At 37.6% G+C, this 12137-nt stretch overlaps 1 protein-coding gene across 2 annotated transcripts in view; it reads right to left on the bottom strand.

Annotated features, from left to right (window-relative positions):
* Nucleotides 1–12137, bottom strand: part of vap (RAS p21 protein activator vap) — a 723705-nt gene that overhangs the window by 464794 nt on the left and 246774 nt on the right. For both annotated transcript variants that reach the window (XR_016546661.1, XM_090368525.1), the window contains exon 11: nt 9055–9128. Coding sequence is in view for 1 of the 2 variants with exons in the window: in XM_090368525.1 (XP_090224651.1) it covers nt 9055–9128 (74 nt within the window). In the remaining variant the exon portion in view is untranslated. The remainder of the gene's footprint in view (nt 1–9054; nt 9129–12137) is intronic.

Here is a 12137-nt window from a genome sequence, read left to right on the forward strand (position 1 = left end):
CCTCTGTGAATGGGAGACATTTTCATACCTCCCATTTATAGGAACCTCTCCTGAATCCAAAGATCCTCGCATAATTATGGCCAAGTGTTTGCTGCTTCTTTTAACTCTTGAAATACAAATGAATAGATATCATCAGCCCATGTGCCTTATATACTTTTAGCTTCAGCAATGATGCAGTATAACCTGGCTTTCTTGCATCATATGCATCTACTAAAACTAATTTCTCTTCCAGTTTCTTCTCAGTTACAACAAAATCATTTAGCGCTCAGTCATCACTTGATGTACTTATAGTGTATCCATTCCTAAAAACTTCTTCATGTGTGAATGTAGATGCAAAATATTTATTTATTTTGTCAGCAACCTACAAAGGATCACTGACAGTTTTGGCATTCATATATAGTGGGCTAATGTTGCTCACCCCTTTCCTTCTAGTCTTAATATAAGCAAAGACCTCTTTACTACTTTTCTTTCCATATTTAGCCAAGGGCTTTTCATAATCTTCCTTATCTTGCCTAACCCCCTTACTGACCTGATTGCAAACTAGTTTTTATTTACTGTAGGATTTCATGTTCCCTGCTAATTTACAAATATTGCATACTTTTTCATCTCTGCCACTAGTCTCATCTGTTCATCTGACATCCTTGAACAATATCATTTAGTTGGTATAAAAACATTTGTAGGTTCTATGATTACTTCGCTTGTTGTTGAAGTTGATAGCCTAAACAAATTTAAGGCTCAGCTGGACAGGTATTTCGAACGAATTGAGGGGTGAAATGGGAGTAGTGGTTGTTTTTTTTTTTTTTTTTTTTTTTTATTGGCTGATGCTGAATAAGCTTGCTTTCTTGCATCATATGCCTCTACTAATGCTAATGCTAAATGCTAATACTTCCCAGAATACTTCCCATTTAGAATTCACAGTTGGTCTCACTGAGTACAATTTAGAAACTGTCTAAGCCCACTCTAGTCATCTTTACAAAAGCAAAACCTCTTCCCTTTACCCCTGAGAGTTTACCATATATTATGATCACTGCCACATAAAGTTTCCTTTATTCAGATATTCTTAATGAATGAGAAGTTGCTCCTAATAATCACATCAAGAGCCTTGCTTTCTCTTGTTGCCTCTCTAACATGCTACCATAGAAAACAGTCATCCAATAAATACAGAAATTTTCTGCTACTGTGTGAGATTACTATCCAACAAGTTCCCTATTAAAAGACATTCTAACCAAATGGCCCTCTCTGCCCATTTCTTTAAGTGTTCATTACGTTCATCACAGTCATTTGACTTATAACGTAGTTCTACTCTTATTTTAGTTTTCTCAGTGCTTATGACACAGCAAAGTGACTGGCAACCCATATCATCTTGGTGCACAAACTCAGATTCTATGTGTTTCTTAAACAGGAGCATTACCCCCCTCCCGGCCAGGGTGCATTTGAATATGGTGAGTACAATGTACTCACCATACTCAAATGCATCCATCAAATCCAAATGTACCATATTAAAAAGTACTTCTAATCAAGTGTATAGAAGTACACTTGAATAGAAGTAAAACCTATCCCTGTAAAACCTGTCGCTCCTGTTTCCTGTAGACATGCAGGAACTTGAATGTTTGGGGGTTTATAAGAATATGTTTTTCTGTGAGCAGGGGAGTGACAGTTTGAGCAATTGAGTATGAACCACAACAGTTTCAGTTTGTTGTGGTTCATACCCAGTAAGCAAAAAGAAATGAGTTAGAAATGAACTGTCTGGCCAAAATGTACCTGGACAGAATAACTTCCTTTACTGAGTGGGATATCATATATCCACAAATAAGGTTTTTGCTTTATTTCTGTATTTGCATCTGCTGAGCATGATATGCTGTTTATGTAAGAGTTATGAAATCAGCAGATGGAATAAACATATCAGTTTCAGTCAGGTGTTTTGCAGCTTGATTTGCACACTCATTTCCAGTGCACACTCATTTCTTGTACTTGTACTCCAGTGATCCCTGAATGGAGTGGAATCCAAAGAAACTATATACTGCATTTCTTTTGAGTTTAAAAAGCATATAAGGTGTGATCAAAAAGTGTGGGGCCAAACTAATATTTGGAAAATGATGAAGCTAACTACCTGTTCAGATCCATCTTTTCCAAAATAATCCTTAATTCCAAGAACCATTGAATATTGCCAGTTACTAGGCTAGACATTCTCAATGAATATTTGATTACAGAAAGCCAGTAAGAAACTTAGGGCAGTATGATCTATGTGTTTCTGAATTAAATAATATTCCCATGAGGACCAGCTGTGCTACTGTTTGATATTTTTGATTCTTGTACTTCAAACATTGTGAGGGATTCACTGTAAGGGAGAGGTCTTTTATTTTTCTTTATTTTAAAATAAAATATAAATTTTATTCTATACTTTTCTTTTGAAGTTTTTATTTTTTGAAAAGACTGATCGTATGCAGTTGCACCCAACAATTGGAGAGGAAATTGGAGGGAATTAACCACTGAGTTGCCTGTTCTTTTTCCAGAATAGTCTCCAATCCAAATATTTATTGACAGTGGAAGAAAACTGAATCTATGATTCTCTTTTATCTTGCTTTCTTATATAAATGTCATTGCCCATAATTTCTTGTATATCAGGGGTGGACAGCTAGACAACCTTTGGCAGCCGCAATAGGGGAAGGCATATTGGCAAGAGTATCGTAAAATGTGTACATACATCTCCACAAGTCGATGGCTCCATCTGTTATGCGTAGCAGATATATGATAAAACACTTTAAACATACTTGTGGTTCAATCAGTTTTTACAGTGCACAAGTTAATCTGTCTGAACATTATTATTTTTTTTTTAAGTCAGACCAATTAAAAGTTATTATACTGTCTGGAAAATGCAAATATGAAGATGAGTGACAGTTTGAACTTAAATTCCCTATTTGAGAACAGGGAATTTAAGTTAGAGTGGGGAGAGGAGTTTGTGTTTGTGGGCAGAAACAGTAAGACAATGTAATGTGTCTTTTGTGCCATTTCCGGTTCCAGTGCACATGGGGGAGAGCACTGTCAATGCTCCTGTGGAACCACGTGCTGAGAACCGTGAGCCTGCTGATATTTAAGGATGTGATGTACGATAAGCCTCACTGTTGAAAAAGGAGGCAGATGCCTCTGAAAGCTACAGCATTTTAGCACTTTTATCATCCTGTGTTTCATCTACATTATTTTATTGTAAATAATTCTTTGCAGTTTAAATTCATTTATATTGTACAGACAGTTTTTAGCAGTTTTTATTGGAATTTTATTTTATTTTATTTACAACATTATTTATAACATCGGTTGGTGTGTTGTGTAATTATTATGAATAAGGTAGTTCTCTTTAAGTAAATCCCACTTCAGCACACTGTGTTCACTGCCACCCAGTGGTTTTTTTATCTGCAGATTCTTAATGCATGAAAAATCACTACTGATAATCAGATCAAGAGTACTACTCCCTCTAGTTGCCTCCCGAACATGCTGCTGTAGAAAACAATCAACCAATAAATCCACAAAAGCCTTGCTAGTGTGTGAATGACCAACCCACAAATTCCAGTCAATATCATGGAAATTGGTTGGTTGGTTTTTTTTTTTTTTTTTAGGAGCATTAGCAATAAGGCCATATTGCTCTGGGGATATGCGGTGGTCATTCCCTGACCTTTCCGCATCCTCAGTATTTCGTGGTCACGGGCCGAACCCCGGTCTAATCAAGAAGAAGTGCTACGCACTGCTTCTCCTGCCCACCTGGCTACGGAGGCACCATCATCATGGAAATTAAAAAACCCCATTAAAAGACACTCTGATTTACTGGCCCACTCTATTTCTCTGTACAGTTGTTTATAATATTCATCAGAGTGATTAGGCCTATCACACACCTACTCTTAATTTTGCTTTCCTAGTGCTTATATCACACCAAACTGACTCGACAATGTTCTGTCCACCCATGTCCACTGGCTGTACTTCCTTAGATTTTATGTGTTTTCTTAACTAATAGCGTAACCCCTCCTCCCTTCCTATATTTCCTGTACACACTGTGCTCCCCTAATTTATTTCTGCTTTCCTTATATCTGTGTGACACTACGTCTCTGATATCCTAACAATATCTGCCTTTGATGTTTTGACCAACATCTCAAGTTCATCAAATTTATTTACCAAACTCATAGCACTGGTATACAGGCAAATATACATGTGCCTGTTCCTGTTCTTAGCTACCAAAACACAGCCCATGTATTTATTTGTTCCACAATGACTCCCAGTAGTCTCTGAAATCCCCTGTACCTTGTTTTCCAGGGTACTGCTCATTCCAATAGAAGCAATGCAAGAATCACTTTCACCTCTGCCAACGACTACTGTTAATCTATTAGTCCATTTATTCCCCCAAGCTAGTAGTTTTCTGACCCACCTAACACTGTCTCGACAGTATCAGCAAATATTTTTGTACCCTTTCTATTTAAGTGTATCCCACACCTGTAGAAGCAGTCTCTCCTGTTAACAAGCACAGATCAGGTTGAGAACAATTCTACCTCTTGAGCTTTGCACAATCTCACACCAGGGCCGAATTGATTGACAAGGCTCTCATCATATACTCCCTATCGTGTCTAGGCAGAATTGCAGAGACTTTTAAATTCAACCCTGACTCACGGCTTTTTTTCAACATTGACCTGTACTTGTTAAATTTTTCTGCCTGTCTCCTACTCTTAATATCATTAGTGCCAATGTGCACAACAATATCACCTTTTTTGCCCTTAAAAGATATCTGCTGTACGTCATCAACCTTTGCCCCTGACAGACATAATTTTTGTCCTATTCCACCTATTCTTATTTGCACAATATATTCCCTGTTTCCCTGACAACAGAGTCACCGACAACTAGTTCCTGTGGTACCAGCTCATTCTGCCTTGGTGGTGTTGCCACTTTGTTGCATTATGTTCAAGTACAAGCTCTGGCGTTGATGTTGGCAGCTGAGTGCTTGATGGGCCCCTCAAGTTAAATCCTTCGAGGGCATCTGCTCTGTCCTATAAGCTCTCATATAGGCTAGTAACAACGCTGAGTTAGCGCAAACATGGGAATGTTTGGGAAAAATGACAAGTACATACTATCTACAGAAGCAAAAAACATTCTCCACTCCCACACTATCATAATGAATTGCTTTTATTACAATAAAGGTTTGCTACTATTTGATTTTACTGCAGAACATTCCAGAATAAAACATCTACACAATGCCAGAACGTATGGTTATTAAAAAATTACCATGGTCAATCAAAGAAAAAATAAATAAATGTAAAATACTGGCGTTTTACATTTCCAATAGATGAATTTTCTTGAATTTTTGTTAGTAGATGCAGAACACACTGAAGGAAGAAAGTATAAATTTTTTCTTTTCAAAAAATTATACACAGTGAGAGAGCATTTTTCCCTCTTTGGATAATATGGGAACCACTTAGCACATTGGATAAAAAAAGCTCACACTACTGTAACTGTTTCTCACAAAATACTGGTACAGCACCTTTTCTAGATGATATATATTTGATGTTCTAACAAAATTTCATGAAAATATTTATAATGATGGCTGTGTCATAAATTTCTGAAAACTAGTGTGCACTACTCACAGTGCACTGTTTTCTGAAATTAGTGTGGTTATAAAATCTTTATTTTATATATTTTTGAGTTAATAACAAAATTTTATGGAAAATTTTTCATTGGAAGTTCTATTATATACTTCTAAAAGCCAGCATCATATCAAAAAGAAACAGGAACAAAATCAAATAAATGGGATTTTTTTTTAAAAAATAACTACTGTCATTATTAATAACAAATTTATGATTTGTGAAACTAGATAATATTACTAGCCATGAAAAAAAAAAACTTGCTAATAAATTTACATAACTGCTAGCACACTGTTGAGTTTCTCTTCGGATCTCCTTTTCTGGGTCTGCTAGACCCAGGCAGACCAGTTAAGTAAGAACTGCAGTGAAGGACAACTTCAGGGTTAAAATATATATATAAACACATACATATATATACACTGCTCTGCCATTAATATCCAGACACTCCTCTAATGATTGGTCACATTCTGCCCACCCAAGCTCTTAAGATGTGTCAGACACATCATATTTGGGTAGGATGTGACTTGGGATTATAAATATGATTGTAGGCCTTTAAGGAGACAGTACTCCAATTGTGAAGCAAGACAATCAACAGAGTTGACAGATTTTCAGTGCAGAATGATAATATGGGACCACATAAGCAATTGTATATAACATTTCAATGGCACTAATCTCTAGGTCAATGATTTGTGATGAGATCTCCAAATGGAAGCAGACTGCTGCTGAAACCATCCCAAAATAACCTAGAAAACCTGTGAAGCTGAAGGAAAATGACAAGAGAGCCCTGTACCTGCGAAGAATCATCCACTCAGAATGCAGGTCAACATTGTTGCAGCACACAGTGAAACTATTGGTACACATGTAAGCACCAGTACAGTGCAGACGATGCACAATGATGTGGGTTACGATGATCATACAGGCTGCCCACTAGCCACTAATCATCTTGACCAACCAAGATGCCATACAGCTTAGAGTAAGACCACTTTTCTCGGACAGCAGAGAAATGGAAAGTTATGCATTATAGACAAGTCACAGTACATAGTCTACCAGTGACGGTTGTGCCTGAGTGTGGAGGATGTCCAGAAAAACTACATGATGGATGTATTGTCCTGAAAATGAAGTTTAGCGCAGGCAGCAGTCTCTGCCAAATTCATTAGGACTGTTTCTCATGGTTTGGCCTTGAAAAATTGTGGACCTTGAAAAACGTTTCCAAAAACGTTTTGGAAAAAACCGTGACTGTTGAGTTCTGTCTAGATGTCCTGGACAATCATGCATTGTGACAGCACATTGAGGGAAGGCCTATACTTGTATCAGCAGAACAATGTTCCATGTCATACTGCTCACACTGTGAGAGACTGGTATTAGGATATAAGCAATGAAAAGTTGGACCAGCCCAGAACCCTAAATGCAATCCTTGGATGAAATGGATAATCAGGATCATCAGAAAAGATATCCTCAAAAACAGAGCTAAATTGGGTACCATTTTGAAGGCTGAAAGGCAGAAGATTAGAAGTTGTCATGAAGGCTAAAGGGTTTGGCACACATTATTATTAGTTTTCCTGTAAACAAAGGTTATTTGTAGATATGCAGGTATTCATAAATTAATATACACCCACGAGTCAAAACATTACAACCATCCCTGTCTCCATGAGTGGATGCATCGAACAGCACCTAAGAATGATGTCACTGACTGGAGCCTATCGCTTCATCAATACAAAGTCCATGGAAGAGGGAAAGGAAGGACTTGATGGGGTTTGAAGAGGGAATGATTTTCAGCAATAAGGTGGAGCCAGAATCTCAGCAACTGCAGGCACTGCTGGCTGTTTGAGGGATGCCAATAGTGAAGACGGGAATGGACCAAAGAGGAAAACACAACCACATAATGTGCCAGGATGGAGGAGCACCACTAGGTTTTCAGTCAATGTGAACAGTGAAAGATTGTGAGGCACAGACAGCTCACACTCCCTCGCCTTTAATCACAGACTACAATGACAATGCACAGAGAAATGTTTCCAAGCACATCATCTAGCAAACTCTCTTGCATATAAGCCTATGGATGACCTGTTTGTTTGCCTACATTGACTAACTGACTGACTGTCATCGACAACTCTGACTGCAGAGGGCACTATTCCTGGATGTAGGACAACTGGAAAAATTACCTGGTCTGATGAATTAAGATTCCAGCTCCAACATGCCGATGGATGGTGTGTATTCAGTGGTGAACAGATAAAGAGCTGCAACGAGCAAAGTTGAACAAAACCATGTTGGCAGCAGTGGTATCATGGTTTGGGGGATGTTTTCATGAACATCAGTGGATTCCCTCATCCCCACTAATTATGAAACTTATCTACTCTTGCTATACCCTTACCACCAAATCCTACCATGAAATTATTTCAGACCAAGTTTTCCCAAGATGGTGACTGTGCATCCAGATGCACTGGACTCTTTCAATAAGGCAATGCTCCGTGTTACAAGGCCTGCGATTGTGCAGGAATGGTTTGAGGCCCATATGCCTATGCCCCTCCCCCTTTTCAAATTCCTCCAATGTCAATCCCATCAAACATTTGTGGGATGCAGCATTCAGCAGTCTGCACTAGTGCTTGCACCACTGCCAACCTACAAGAAGTCCTTCTGTCCAACTGGGTGCAAGCAGTTATCTCAGTGAAAGTGGCCCAACATGCCAATTAGATGGTGGTCATAATGATTTAGGTCATAATTGTATACACACACATATATATAGCAGATACTATATAATATCAGTGTAGATACACTATAATTAACCCATAAAATTAAACTACATGTGTAGTTAAAGGCATCGCTTCAATTATATCTCATATTGTTAAAATTAAATATAATTTTATATTAAATTTTAACAATATAATATAATTAAAATGATATAATTAAATCTAATTAAAATGATGCCTTTGCACTAAATACATAGTTTAATTTTATGGGTTAACTATGGTAAATCTACACCGATATTATATAGTTAATTTAAGCCCATATGGAATTATGCCTCATGCATTTAGTCTTTAAATACAGCAGAGAGAGAGATACCTGTGGGATGTAGCTCGAACACTAAACACATAAAGTTGCAAAAGTGGCTGTGCTGCATTCGACAGTTATTCTCACGTAATTACATTGTGAGAACCAGCTTATTATTTTTATTATTAGCCATGTGGTGCAAGGAAGCTGGAGGTTTATGCTGCACTAGCCAATAATTTCATTTCAAAAATTGATCAAGTAAAACATCTGTGTATATTTCAGAAAGTAGAATCATCAACCTGGAACCAAAAATTTGGCAAAGATTCTGTTTGTATTACACCTGTCAGGTGTGGTATGATCACCACAGGGTAAATAAGCTATTAATATTAACAAAGAGATAAGACGTTCAATTAATAAACAATTAGTAAATAAACATACAAATCCATCAGCTTACCTCTCAAACAAGCTGTCATGCACCATATACAGATATGTATAACTTAGTTCTATCAGGCCTTTTGGCTTTGTTCTCTGCATATAAAAAAAATCACTTTTAAATGCAACTTAGTAAGGTATGCAAAAGTACAATTTAGTTAAACTATTATATAATAGATGAATACATTCAGAGAATATATTAAGAATAAATATCATTTGAGAAATAACTGTTTCCTACTTGTGAGAGAGAAATTTTTTGCTAATAGAGTAAACCCTATGTCAAATGTTAAAACACGATATGGGTTTTAACTTTCACTATTATGGATTTAAAACTGAAATAGTTCAGGAAATATAAGACAATTTGAGAAGAAAAGAAAAAAAATGTATAACAAACATGATATATGCATCCAAATTGTTCCTTTTTGCAAAGTTCTAAGAAATACAAACAGCTCAAACTGCAATATCCCACAAGTATACCAGATATGTTGTATATACAATTAAATTCAGAAAACGTTTAAAATATCTAACACACACACACACACACACACACACACGTCACTGCATAAAATTAACTATGAAAATTAACTTAATAGCATTAGTAGAGGCATTTGATGCAAGAAAGCAAGCTTATGCAGCATCAGCCAAAAAAAAAAAAAAAAGAAATTAATAAATAAAATACAAAAATAAATAAATAAAAAAAAATAAATAAAATAACCACTTCCACTTCACTCCTCTGTTCGTTCGAAATACCTGTCCAGCTGAGCCTTAAACTTATTTAGGCTATCAACTTCCATGACAAGGGATGGAAGTCTGTTCCACCAACCAACCACCCGCTGGCTAAAGGCAAATTTCCGCACGTCTATCCTACATCTGTCTTTCCTCAATTTGAATTTATGCCCTCTCAGGTGATTATTCTGAGCAAGAGGGAGAATCCCATCAGCATTGAGCATGCTCAAACCATTCAAGGCTTTATACACCTCTATCAGATCACTTCGCTGGTGCCTAGTCTCCAAACACTGTAAGCAAAACTTAAGCCTTTCTTCACCCCTTTGTTCCATTCACTACTCTTGTTGCCCTTCTCTGTACTCGTTCCAGCAGCTCTACATCTTTCTTGAAATGAGGCTTCCAGGCCTGTATAGAGTACTCTAGGTGTGGTCTAACCATTGCCTTATACAAGGGAATAATCACCTCCTTATCCCTGTTAGAAAAATTCCTATATATCATTGACAATACACCATGAGCTACTCTTGCAGCCTGTCTGCACTGCTCAGAGAACTTCATATCTGCCTGCACAACTATCCCCAAGTCCCTTTCATTCTCTACCACAGTCAGTGTAGTACCAAAGAGTTGATACGTTGCTCTGGGGTTGCTGTTTCCCATATGTAGTATTTTACATTTGTCAATGTTAAACTTCATTTGCCACCTCTCAGCCCATCTGCTCAACCTTTCCATATCCTGTTGCAGCAGCATAGTGTCAGTAGTGCCCTTGACAACCCTGCCAACCTTCGTATCGTCTGCAAACTTGGACATTAAGCTTGATATACCATCATCAATATCATTTATAAATACAGAAAACAATAATGGACCCAATACTGGACCCTGAGGGACTCCACTAATAACATTAGTCCACGATAAGCAGTGTCCATTGATTACCACTCTCTGTCTTTTCCCCCCCAACCACCTCTTTATCCATAGCAGCAATTTGCCTCCAATGCCACACTGCTCCAAATTGTGCAGCAGTCTTCCATATGCAACAGTATCAAAAGCCTTTCTAAGATCCAAGTATACAATATCAAAGTTATTCCCTGCATCCAGTTCTTTTGTGACTGCATCATAGTATCCAATCAAATTGGTCAGGCAAGACTTCCCCTTAACAAAACCATGCTGTGTCCGAGCTATAACTGAAGTCTTGCCTAGATGATCCTGCAGTGCTTCTTTAACCAGTGCCTCCATTAATTTTCCGGGAACAAAAGTTAAACTCACAGGTCTCTAATTACTTGTGTCAGCCTTTGATCCTCCTTTGTGAATTGGGGTCACATTTGCACATCTCCAGTCCATGGGTACCTCCCTTGAGTCCAAGGAAGCTCTCATAATTATGGCTAAGGGTTTGCTTACTTCCATTGCTGCCTCCTTTAATATAACTGGATAGATCCCATTGACCCCAGGAGCCTTTCTTGTGTTTATCTTCAACAATTTTTCCTCCACTTTACTCTCAGAGATTACAAGATTCTCTAGCTTACTGCCAGAGTTGAATACACCTCTGGCAGTCCCCTCGCTGAATAAATCCTCATGTGTGAATGTCAATGCAAAATATTCATTTAGTTTGTTAGCTACCTGAGCAGGATCATCAACAGTTGAGCCATCGATATCAAGTGGACCAATCTGATTCATCCCCTTCCTTCTAGAGATTACATAAATAAAGAACTCTTTGCTGTTTTTCTTTGCATCCTTTGCCAAAGATTTCTCATAATCTGCCTTCTCCTGCCTAACCTCCTTTGTAACTTGGTTACAGACCAGCTTATATCTATCATAGGCTTCTGTGTCACTTGTTAATTTGTATGTATCCTATGCATTTTTCTTTTTTGCCATATGTCTCATATGTTCATCTGACATCCATTTAGACCTAAACCTTGAACAATATTTCTTAGTTGGTATGTAAAGCCTAGTAGCTTCCAAGATAAATTCTTTGAATGCTTCCCATTTTGAATTTGCTGTTGGTAACATCATCAGTTGGTCCCACTGTATAGAATTTAAATACTGTCTCAGTCCATCGTAGTCGCCTTTACGAAAGCAATAACCCTTCCCTTTACCCCTAATGGTAGTTACCTCTTTGAGTAACTCCCATTTCAGAACACTGTGATCACTGCCACCTAGTGGTTCATTTAACTGCAGATTCTTAATGCATGAAGAATCACTACTGATAATCAAATCAAGAGTATTACTCCCTCTAGTTGCCTCCCGAACATGCTGATGTAGAAAACAATCATCCAATAAATCCACAAAAGCCTTGCTAGTGTGTGAGTGACCAGTCCCCAAATTCCAGTCAATATCTGGAAATTAAAATCCCCCATTATAAGACTCTCTGATTTACTGGCCCACTCTATT

Source organism: Mastigoproctus giganteus, chromosome 2 (assembly GCF_048544385.1).
Source record: "Mastigoproctus giganteus isolate SK-2022 chromosome 2, ASM4854438v1, whole genome shotgun sequence".
NCBI classification, from domain to species: domain Eukaryota; kingdom Metazoa; phylum Arthropoda; class Arachnida; order Uropygi; family Thelyphonidae; genus Mastigoproctus; species Mastigoproctus giganteus.